This window comes from Vicugna pacos, chromosome 34 (genome assembly GCF_048564905.1).
Source record: "Vicugna pacos chromosome 34, VicPac4, whole genome shotgun sequence".
Lineage (NCBI taxonomy): Eukaryota > Metazoa > Chordata > Mammalia > Artiodactyla > Camelidae > Vicugna > Vicugna pacos.
Window position 1 is genome coordinate 4,808,791 of NC_133020.1, and position 12,299 is coordinate 4,821,089.

The 12,299-nt window shown below is 38.9% G+C and overlaps 1 protein-coding gene across 9 annotated transcripts in view; it reads right to left on the bottom strand.

Annotated features, from left to right (window-relative positions):
* PPFIBP1 (PPFIA binding protein 1) overlaps positions 1–12,299 on the bottom strand; it is a 152,864-nt gene that overhangs the window by 54,637 nt on the left and 85,928 nt on the right. For all 9 annotated transcript variants that reach the window (XM_072954726.1, XM_072954729.1, XM_072954732.1 and 6 more), the window contains one exon: positions 10–108. In XM_072954726.1, coding sequence (XP_072810827.1) covers positions 10–73 — 64 coding nt within the window. In that variant the 5' untranslated portion in view covers positions 74–108. The remainder of the gene's footprint in view (positions 1–9; positions 109–12,299) is intronic.

The following is a 12,299-nucleotide window of genomic DNA, read 5'->3' on the forward strand; positions in this document are numbered from 1 at the left end:
GATTACTACCTGCTATAATACCATCCATCTGCTCCAACGCCGCAGCCAACATGTCACTTGCATCACTCATCATTTTGCTATTTGTCAAGGGCAAATTCCAACCTCGATCTGAAAAAAATAACAATGTTATCATCACATCCTTTAGACGACACATGCTTCCTGGCAGGTATGATAACTCAGCGTCAAGTTATGACTCCACCTAGCAGTCAAACAAATATGGAGAATTTCTGAAGTCTTAGAGCTGAATTAACTGAGTCATTGAGAAGCTGTGGCCAACCGTCGTCTGGCTACTGTGCTGCAGGACCATATGCCATGCCGGGTTAGCTAACAGAATAAGTGTGATTCAGTCCCTGCACCCGGGGTTTCGGCCCCAGGAGAATGGTTTCCATGCTGCACTCTGTACAGCTCCAGGTCTCTGTGAGGGCATCGGGGCGGTGTGGAACCATGCTGAGGGCCACGAGGGATCTGAAGTATACAAGACTTCCTGCTTCTCTGCACCAGCCCCACCCGATCTCTGCTCTCTTCATTTTGCCTTTATTTTTTTTTCTTTTCTCAATAAGGACTTACTGGAAGATTTGTCTAGGAAAATGGTGCAGGAACATTTATACTAAGCACACACACATCTGCTCACATTATGCAGTGTAACTGAGTGCCTACAGTGGTTCCTGCACATTTACATCAATTATCCATAACCCTTTATCATGACGGCAACTCTATAAAATGTATAAATTCATCTCCATTTTGTAAAGGAGAGCAAAGATGTCTGTTGATCTTTTTGCCTGTAAAGACAGCAAGTAAATATGACAAAAACCAGTTTACAAAGACCAGTTTTAAACCTAGATCTGTCTGATTTCTGCTATTCTATTGAATTTCTGTTTATCTGATCCTATCTGAAAGATGGGTTTATGCTGAAATTGTGTCACAATCTACTCACTCTTTTACCAGTTAAAAAATAAATTGAAATGATCCTTGCCAAAAAAAAAATTTTGGTCATTAACAGGAAAAAGTCAAATCATATGATTTTCAATATTAATGAATACATTTTAGGTACCAGCTAAGCCCCCCCATAAATTCTCCCAACAGGCCCAAATAAAGCTACTTTGCAGATACTACAGTAGCAAATATCTGGGAACTAAAGGGTATGCTGTTTAACAGAAACCTTTGTCCTCTGTTTCTAAGCAACCAGATCTCACCACTTTATTTTTACAAACATATTTACAGTTCTGATAAACGACTTCTTGGATCAGCTCTTCACTGTGCGTCCACTCTAACAGAATGCCATTTAATCATTGCAAAATCTTACTTTGATTTTATAGTTTTCACAGATTTCATCTGAGAACTTCCCAGAACTTTTCTCCCTTCAGAAGGTATAAAATAGCATTACCATTTTATGTAGAAATACTACAGCACAAAAATAACCAGGGCTTGTATTTACAGTCACCTAGAAAGCAGGGGGTTAACAAGCTAGGTTATGAACCTAGGAGTTCACAAAAATTTACTTGCACATTTAGCCAGTATACAGTCCAGAGAGCTGGGGCACACATTTAATAAGCACACTTCAGGCTGAAAAACTCAAAACATGAAAACTGAGGACATAAAGGATTAAGCGAAAGAGTATTCAGTCCTTGAATTTTATATAATTAAGTGGCTTGAATTCCCCTTCATTTTAAAAGTTGCACTTCAAAGAGCTCTAGATAGATGTTAATATACATATATAAGACAGATGTGTATATTATATATAAGATAGAGGCATATATATTTTTTAAGATAGAGATATATTATAAGATAAAGGCATACATAAGATAAAGGCACATGTAAGATAGAAGCATATATATTATAAGATAGATGCATATATATATGTATGGGGGAAGGCAGAGATACATGCCAGGCTTAGCTATAAACATGGGGAATGCTAATAAAATAATGCTCACATTAGAAAAACTCATCACCTCACTAAATGAAAAAAACAAATAATCCTCTTCGTTAGCAACTGTATTTTGTATAGAGCATGAACACGTTTTCAAGAAAGAAAGGTAGTTATCTATTTCTTCTCTGTTCTGTTCAATGAACCTTTCAAATGCTATGACATGGAGGTATGAAAACCTAGGCTCTGCTTTTCAAAGTGTTGGTGAAGAATCAGTTTTTTAAAAAATTTACAGTTTGTTAGACACCAAGTCTTTGTTAAACATAATAAAAATATGATGATATTAAATTGTTACGAAAGTTTATAAATACTTACTCTGGACCCCGATACGTATCACATAGTAGCCTACGCGTAACAGTAAGGAGAGAGAGACGGCAAACCAATGAACAAGTGTGAATATCAATATGGCGCACGTGGTAGGTGCTAAGGGAGAAAAACTGAGCAGGATGAAGGGGTCAAGAATTTGACAGGGCTGCAAATTCAACAGGGAGGTCAGGGAGGATGACGGATTCAAAGGCCAAAGATCTCTTTAATAAATTAAAAGTAGTTAAATACAGGTGGTAGTTCAGTGGTATTCCAAGTATAGAATTCTCACAAATCGATTAAAAAAAAAGGGAGGGGTGAAGATACAGACAGACATGTAACAGAAGAGGAATCATTTTGAAGAGATGCTTAATGTTATTAATAGCCAAGGAATTTAAGACAACCATGGGATGTCATTTTATACCTACTCAGTTGGCCAAAAAAACTGATACTACCAAGTATTGTAAAAGGATGTGAATTCACAGAATCTCTTACAGAGTGGTAATGGGAATGTAAAATGGGCTAAAATTAAACATTCACATTCATTTTCAATCTAGCAATATTTACACCAAGGTATATTACCATGAGAAATATACAAATGTTCATAGCAGGACTTGCCACAAGGACAAAAATGTGGAAACAACCCAAATGTTCATCAACGTTAGAGGACATAAATAAACAGGAATGTTTATGCAATGCAATTACAATTTTCAAAACAAATTAAAGCAATATATGTGTAGTATGGACAAATCTATGCAATATAATAGCACATAAAACAGAAAGTCTCTGGTAAATTCAGCAAGACTTTTTGTTAAGTTAGAACAATTAAATAGAAATATATAAATACACATAATATGTATTAGAAATACATATAGATTCAATGTAACTATACAAAAAGAAAAAGGGAATGATAATACGAAATTCAGGATGATGGTTGCCCCAAGCCAGGGATGCAGGGGGATAGACTAGGAAAGAAAGGAAGCACATTGTAAACCTGGGAAAGAAGGAGTGGCTTAATTAATACAAGAAAAATAATTTCCAATCAAGAAGTGTTACCAGAAAGAAAGAGGGATTATTTTATAATGATAAGAGTCAATTCACCAGGAAGTCCTGACAATCACAAATGTTTCTGCAACTAATAACAGAGTTTCAAATTACATGAAGCAAAAACTGACACAATTAAGGGAGAATTACACAAATTTAGTCCATTTATATTTAATGTAATAGTTGATATGGACAGATTTAAGTCTACTGTCCTGCCATTTTGTTTGTTTGTCTTATATACCATTTGTCCTCCTTTTCAACCTTTTTTTGGAAGGCCAACATACGGAAAAACCCAGTAATAATATAGACTTGAGCAACACTATAACCATCTTGACCTAATTCAATTTATAGAACAAAACGTCTAAATGTAGAATAAACATTCTTTTCAATCCACATGTTACATTTACCAGGATACACCATGCAGATAGGCAAGGCCACAAAATAAGTCATAGTAAATTCCAAATGGGCGTTAAAAGAGTACACAGAAGAAAAGGCAGCCCAAAGTGGTAAAGTACTAATTTTAAGAATAGAATTTCCATATGTGTTAAAAGTCTGACTTGCCCCTGGCTTGAGCTGTTTAAGAGGCAGCCTTACTTCGTGAACATCTGTGTTGATGAGGCTATATGTCAATTTTCATGGCTGGATGAAAGTATTTTTTAAAATAGAAAGGCTAAAAGAGAAGGTTTCAGAAAATCCCATGCTCTGTAAAGATTTTCCTGTATCCTCAAAAACCTTTCTGAGAGGAAGATTCCCCTGGGCCACTTCACATACTTAATACAATGGAATATTATTCCAAGACAATGGAATTATTACTCCACAGTAAGAAAAAAAAATTGATATAGACGATAATATTATGCTGAGCCAAAGAAGACGGACATAAATGACTACGTACTGTGTGATTCCTTTTATTTGAAATTCAATAAAAAGTATGTATGTGACAGAAAGTGGAACAATAATTACTTGCAGAAAGTGGTGAATAATTGAAGGAGATACTGGGAACTTTCTGCTCAATATTTTGATGGAGGTGTTGGTTATACCAGTTTATACATTTGTCAAAACTCATTAAATTGTGCATTTAAGATGTGTATATTTCACGGTGTATAAATTTCATCTCAAATTTTAAAAAATAGGATTGAAAATGGTTGTTAGAAATTAGAAATGAAACAGTATTTTTAAATGAGCTAAATAAATAAATGGATGGATATAAGTAGGATATACAGGGCCTTAAAATAATATATTGTGAATAAAGGATAATAAATAATCCAATTATATGCGCCTGGGGTCCAAAATGATACTCAGAATATCCAGCTTCCTTTGTTCTAATTCTTTGCTTACCCAGAAACCTACCAATTACAATTTCATCTTCTGGGTGGATAAAACCATTTAGAAAATTAAAACTTTAACATCCAGTAATTCTCACAAGATACCAAATGTATTTCTGCCTTCTAAGTACTTAATGTATACTTCTTTGAATGACTTGCCAAAGGAAAAGTCACCAGAAAATATACAACAGAGGATTTGAGTTCAAAGTCATAGTTCAAACTGGACAAACCCCTTATTTGTTGAGTGATATAAACAAGAGATCAGTTCTGCCTGCAAGAGTCCTCAGTCTCGTGGTTTCCTATTCCAATGGTTTATAAAAATAAGTTCAGAAAAGTTCTAGGAAAACAATCTCCTGAGGATAACATTCATATATTAAAGTAAGGTCAAACAAACAAACAAACAAAAATACCAAGTAAAGCATGTTTGGGGTGTATTTCAAACTTGGTAAGGACTCGTTTAGAACAGATTTGAATATGGTAAAACATCAGGGAAAGTTCCAGCAATGGGTGTGGTGGCTACAGGGCTGGCAGAAAACCACACTTTTTACAGGATTGCTGACTAACTGATGTTTTAGGTCAGGCCAGCTGCCCAACCTCTCCCTGAAGAAAGTAAAAGAAAGGAAGAAAGGAAGAAAGAAAAGAGGAAGGAAGGAAGAGAAAGAGAAAGAGAGGAAAGAAAGAAAGAAAAAGAAAAGAAAAGGAAGAAAGAACGAAAGAAAGAAAGAAAGAAAGAAAGAAAGAAAGAAAGAAAGAAAGAAAGAAAGAAAGAAAAGAAAGGAAGAAAGGAAGAAAGGAAGAAAGAAAGAAAGAAAGAAAGAAAGAAAGAAAAAAGGAAAGAAAAGAGAAGAAGGAAAAGAAAGAAAGAAAAAAAGACTAAGAAAATTAGAAAGTCTGTTTCTAAACATTGGTGAAAATGACTTTTGTTCTAGCTTTCTCAGCTTTCCTTGGGTAAAATGTTTAGGTTTGAAAGGGAATTTCTAATTTCGTGAGGTGTGCTAAGACATTTAAAAGAAGAAATCCCTCCTGTGGAAGACAGGGTTTTTACATACATTCAACCAATCAACCAAGGTGGCGGCGGGGGGGGGGGGCGGGTGCCATGTGGTCATTTTGAAAACAATACAGTTTCATATAAATTACCCACAGATCTCTCACCAATTTCTTCCCCCCAAGAAGCTCGCTAGGGATGTCAGTGCAAAATAATTTCCCATGGAGGCAGCAATACAATCGTAACAAAGAAACGTCTTAAAAAACTGGAGGAGGAAGGAGTATTGAGTGGTTCTCCAGGTGAGGGGCCTGGCCAGCAGCGGCATCAGCATCTCACCTATGAGCTCGGCTAGATCTAAATCCTTGGGCCAACACCTTCTGAATCAGAAACCTGGGGCTCCTGGGTTTTAATGAGCTGCCGGGCGACTCTGAGGTGCACACCGCCCGGTGCTGGCGCACAGGAGGCCCTCCTTCCCCTGGGACAAGCCCCGCCCAGGTGAGGTGGGACCGGCTACCAAAGCAAACAAGGGCAGAGCTCCTCTCCCCAGCTCCGACTTCTTACTTCGCATCCAAAAGTAACAGCTCTGAAGAGGCAACTCAGATTTTAACCCAAAAAATCTCTCCCTTTAAACTTCAACTAAGTCGGGATGTCTGCAACATTTTAAGATTCTTATGCAACCCTCCTTCCTGGTTCTCTGCTATGTATCTGTCATCACGTATTTCCTCCTCTCCACTATGTTAGTCCAAATCCTTTTGCCTCCAGTCTCCTCTGACATCCCTAGAAAATTAATCCAGGATCACTTGACAAGGGCAACGTGGCAAGAAGTGGGGGTCGGGGGTGGGGCAGGGGAGGTGCTGAAAACAGTAGGGGTGGGGACGCTGGCAGCAGGGGTGATAGCCACGGTTACAACACACGTGTAGGAAGTTTGTCAAACTGTAAAAGTAAGTATAACATTGGTGATACAACTGGAAATTTGAACATTGTGCATGTGACAATATTAAGGAATTATTTTACATTTTATGTTATAATAGTTGTCTTTTTCTTAAAGGGTTCTTATTTTCTAGAGATGAGCAAAATATTCACGGATGAAATGATATGACATCTGGAATTAGCTTTAAAATGATAAAGGAGAAGAGTTAATAAGGGTAAAGATAGAGATGAAACAAGCTAAGCCACAATTTGGTCATTGTTGAAGAGGGCGGATAAGCACATGGGCCAATATTATACTATACATTTTTATCTATTTGAGCATTTCCATTATAAAACATTTAAAAATCTTCATCCATATCTTCAGCTTTGTCTTTTATTTTTTTTTTCGAGGGAGGGTAATTAGGTTTTATTTTTATTTATTTATTTTAATGGAGGTACTGGGGATTGAACCCATGACCTCGTACATGCTAAGCACGTGCTCTGTCACTGAGCTATATGATTCCCTCCTAAATTAGGTTTATTTATTTTTGGAGGAGGTACTGGGTATCGAACCCAGGACCTTGTGCATGCTAAGCATGCACTCTACCACTTGAGCTGTACCCTCCCCCCCCCGAATCTTCAGACAACAGGACTTTCAAACAGCCTTGAGCAATATATAATTGTCTTGAATATTTTTCTATCATAACCTTAAGCATATGAAGGGCTCCCCAAATATTTACAAACCAAATAAGAAAATACTTGTTATTTTAACCACCTGCAAAAACATAAACACATACTCAGAAAATGGAATAGCCTCTCACAGACGGAGAGCTGTTAAGACAGAGCATAAAAGAGGGCATACTCATGACTGCATATTAGTAGAAGTTCCTTCCCTCGCTTACTAAAATGGAAAGCCACAAAAGGTGGCAAGCATTCAAATAAATGAAGCAGCAAGGAAAACTGGAAAAAAAAAATAAAGAGAAATGAACCTTTCGGCTCTATGCTATTAATACTTAGGAATGGTAACGAAAAGGGAGTTGATTTTAAGAAGTTCATTACCATAAGCCACGATCATCTACTTCTTGAATAAAATGATGCTGCTGCTATTTGAAAAACTGATGTGCATGAAATGTCAGTAAACCTGAAGATGCTGGGATAAACTGAAAGAACGTCACACTTCTCTCTACTATTATTAGCTACTGATACAACTGCACAAAATTATGGATTTGCCTAAGGTCACTCAAGAAGGGAGTCCCAAACCCAAGTATACCTCTCAACAGGTTTTTATCAAACCGCTGGTGTGCCCTGGCTAGGGTCACCACCCTTGACCTACCTCACACACTTCTAGTCCAAATTACATACTACCTCCAGGTCACCCACCCCTGCCTGCCTCTTATGCTGGACGACATACCCTTCTCTGAGCACACTCTGCTCCCTCACCTCTGGCTGTTGCTTCCCTCCTGGTACCACCCCTCCGAAGCCCTGGGACACACACTTTCAAGACCCAGCTCAGGCATCCTTTCCTCCAAGGCCCTGGTTACCCCTCCCAGGGCATCCTGAGCATGCTTCGCAAGAGCCCTAATTTTACACTGTCTCCTTGACTATGCTGTGAGCTCCTTGAAAACGGAGACTGTATTTCTGATCTCTGCATCCCCATTATCTCATGTGATAGACAGCAAATGCTTACGGTACAAATGCGTATGCCCCAGGGGTTCCTCAAACATGCACGCTTTCACATCATAACCACTCCACCTCCTGCACGCTCTGTTCTGGCTAATAGTGTGAGCTTCCTCTTGGCTGCACAGGTCAGAAACCCATCTTCTCACCTTAACTTTAAGATAAATTTGGATAAATTTGATCATTGCCATCACCCTCGCTGGCTACAATCCCATAAAGTGAGTTTTCACGCTATTTAGAAGGTAGGTGAACCAGATCATGATGTTACTTTGGAATTATGTTATTCTGACGAGTTTGCAAACTTAATTCCCAATATGATGGAGGAGCATCAGGGGGCCTGAGCAGGTTTCAACTTCTAATATTTCCACCCACTCTCACCCTCAGCCCACCCTTCTCTTCTTTTTAGGTCTTGAAAACCTGGAGACTCCTCTCTCTCCTATTTTCCTCCCCAGGTCTGCCAACCTAGCCTTCACTAGCTAAGACGTGAGCAGTGTTCCAGGGAAAGGAAGAGTCGCCAGCCTCTCACTTGAAATCAAAAGCTAGAGGTGATTAAGCTCAGTGAGGAGGGCATGTTGAAAGCCAAGACAGGCTGAAGGCGAGGCCTCATATGCCAAATAATTAGCCAAGTTGTGAATGCAAAGGAAAACTTCCTGAAGGAAATTAAAATTGCCACTCCAGTGAGCACACGGATGATGAGAACATGAAACAGCCTTATTGCTGATAAGGAGAAAGTTGTAGAGGTCTGGAAAGACGATCAAGCCAGCCACAGCATTCATTCCAGTCAAAGCCTAATCCACAGCAAGACCCTAACTCGCTTCAATTCTATGAGGGCTGAGAGGTGAGGAAGCTGCGGAATTTCAGTTTGAAGCTAGCAGAGGTCGGTTCATAACATTTAAGGAAAGAAGCTGTCTCTATAACATCAAAGTGCAAGGTGAAGGAACAAGAGCTCATGTAGAAGCTGCAGCAAGTTATGGAGATGGTCCAGCTCAGATAACTCCTGAAGGTGGCTGCACTAGACAACAGATTTTTCAATGCAGATGAGACAGTCTTCTCTGAAAGCCACCTAGGACTTTCATAACTAGGCAGGAGAAGTCAATGTCTGGCTTCAAAGCTTCAAAGGACAGGCTGATTCTCTTGTTAGGGGCCAAAGCAGCTGGTGACTTTAAGTTGAAGCCAATGCTCCTTTGCCATCCTGACAATCCTAGACCCGTCACAATTGTGCTAAATCTACTCTGCCTGTGCCCTCTCAATGGAACAACAAAGCCTGGATGACAGCACATCTGTTGGCAGCATGGTTTACTGAACATTCTAAGCCCACTGTTGAGACCTACTGCCCAGGAAAAAAAAAACAACGTTCCTTTCATTTCACTGACAATGCACCTGGTCACCCAAGAACTCTGACTGGAGACATACAATGAGATGACTGCTGTTCTCATGTCTGCTAACACAACATCCATTCTGCAGCCCATGGATCAAGGAGTCATTTCAACTTTCAAGTCTTATTATTTAAGAAATACTTTTTGTAAGGCTGTAGCTACCCAAGATAGTGATTCCTCTGATGGATCTGGGCAAATTAAACTGAAAACCTTATGGAAAGGACTCACCATTCCAGATGCCACTAAGAACATTTGTGATTCGTGGAAAGAGGTCAAAATATAAACATTCAGAGGAGTTTGGAAGAAGTTGATTCCAACCCTCCTGGATGACTTTGAGGGGTTCAAGACACCAGTGGAGGAAGTAACTGCAGATGTGGTGAAAAGAGCAAGAGAAGTAGAATTAGAGGTGGAGCCTGAAGATGGGACTGAACTGCTGCAATCTCATGATAAAACCTGAAGGGATGAGGAGTTGCTTCTTGTGCATGAGCAAAAAAACATGGTTTCTGGAGATGGAATCTCCCCCTCGTGAAGACGCTGTGAAGGCTGCTGAAATGACAACAAAGGAGTGAGAATATCACATAAACTGAGTTGATAAAGCAGTGACAGGGTTTGAGAGAATTCCAATTCCAAAAAAAGTTCTGCTGTGAGCAAAATGTGCTACTGAACAGCACTGCATGTGACAGAGAAATCATTTATGAAAGGAAGAGTCCATTGATGAGGCAAACTTCATTGTCTTATTTTAAGAAGCTGCCACAGCCACTCCAACCTTCAGCAACCACCACCCTGATCAGTCAGCAGCTGACAACATCTCACTGAAGCAAGACCCTCCACCAGACCAGTACACACGTCATGACTCACAAGAGGCTCAAAATGATGGTTAGCATTTTTTTAGCAATAAAGTGTTTGTGTTTTTTTAATGAAAGTATGTACATTTTTTTTCCTAAGACATAATGCTATTGCACATATAACAGACCATAGTATAGGGTAAACATAAATTTTATATGCACTGGGAAACCAAAAAATTCCTTTCTCCCTTTATTGCAATATTTGCTTTATTGCAGTGGTCTGGAGCCAATCCTACAATATCTCCAAGCTATATGTCTGTAATTTGAACTACTTATATGTTTAATTAAATGCATTTCACCAGCAAAACACATACAATTTCTGGTCTACTGCTTTAATACAGCAATAAACGCTGTAACATTTTGCCCTAAAGTTTCATAGTTTGTCATTCATACAACATGGCCCAAAACATACTGTATTTAAAAACGGAAGAATCGTGCCAGCATACCAAATTGACTGGGAAGAGTGGTAAAAATTGTGGGCTATGGGAACAGTTTTGTACCAAAATAAGACTGTAATAATTTTTAAAACTAAACCGGTAGATAATTTCTATTTGTTTCTATTTCAATTGAGTGTCAGTTACATTCTTAGCTGTATAGTAAGTGGAATGTCAACATTTTTTTTTCTTTTACAGCACACATGCCTCTGGCCATAATCCCCAGTACAAATATGTTTTCTGCTGTTATAGGAAGAAGAAAAAAAAAAAAAAGAAAACCAGAGCCCTGAAATCATACAGCTGAAAATACAAAATATATTCTTAACATTGTTGTGCAGTACTAAGACATCAAAAGACACATGCACATTTTGTACAGTTAATGAGTACTGAACCAACTAATAATAGGTCATAATGGTTTTTTAATATTATTAAGTTATTAATATTTCAGGTCTGTGTGACTAGCACTAATTACTTCAGTGGAAGATGTGGTTAAAGGAGGGGTAACAAGAATCAGGAAAGTGAGGCCAAAATTTATTTCCCAAACCCAGGGGTTGGCTGACTACAGTCCGTACGCCAAATCTGACGGGCTGCCTGTTTTTGTAAACAAGGTCTCATTGCGAGCACAGTCCCACTCATTTGGTTCTGTAGCTGCTTTCATGCTACAACAGCAGATTTGAACGGCTATAATCACAAAGCCTAGAAACATCTACCATCTGGCCTTTTGCAGAAAAGGTTTCCCGACCTCCGCCCCAACACATCCCTCAGCCTCCGGAAAGTAGTACACAGACCCCTTTCCTATTTGCTCATTTGCCCACTGACTGCACAATGTTTATTGAGAACCTATTATATATCAGGCACTATTCTAAGTGATGAATACATTGATGGTACGGCATTAAAAAAAAGAAGAAAGAAAATGGAAAAAAAAAGTAAATGAAAAGTAGTTGTTCTGATGAAGCATTTGTTTTAATGGCAAGAAACCATAAACAAATAGATATATGGTAGATCAGATGGTCATAAACAGTACAGGGAAAACAAAGCAGGGAAGGGTGATAAAGACAACATGAGCTTACGACCTACTGAGCACTGTTTTAAGTGCTTTTCATGTATTAATTCATTAAATCTTCACAATAACCCTATTGACATGATACTTACTCCTCTTTTATAGGTGGTAAAGCTGAGGCACAGGAAGGGGACCCAAGTCACATAGCCAGAATGGATTTGAAGCCAGAGCCCACGATCTTAACTGCACATTCTGCTGGCTCTTTGTGCAGAAAGGGAATGGCAGGGAGTTACAATTTTAATATGGTGATCAGGGAAGGTCCTACTGATAAAATGACACTGAACAAAGCCCTGAAAGAAGTGAGAGAGAAAGTCAGATGAATACACAGGAAGAGCTTCCACATAGAAACAACAGCCAGTGCAAAGGCCCTGAGGAAGGAGAGCTTCAGGTATCTGAGGTCAGCGTGGGGAGAGGAGAATG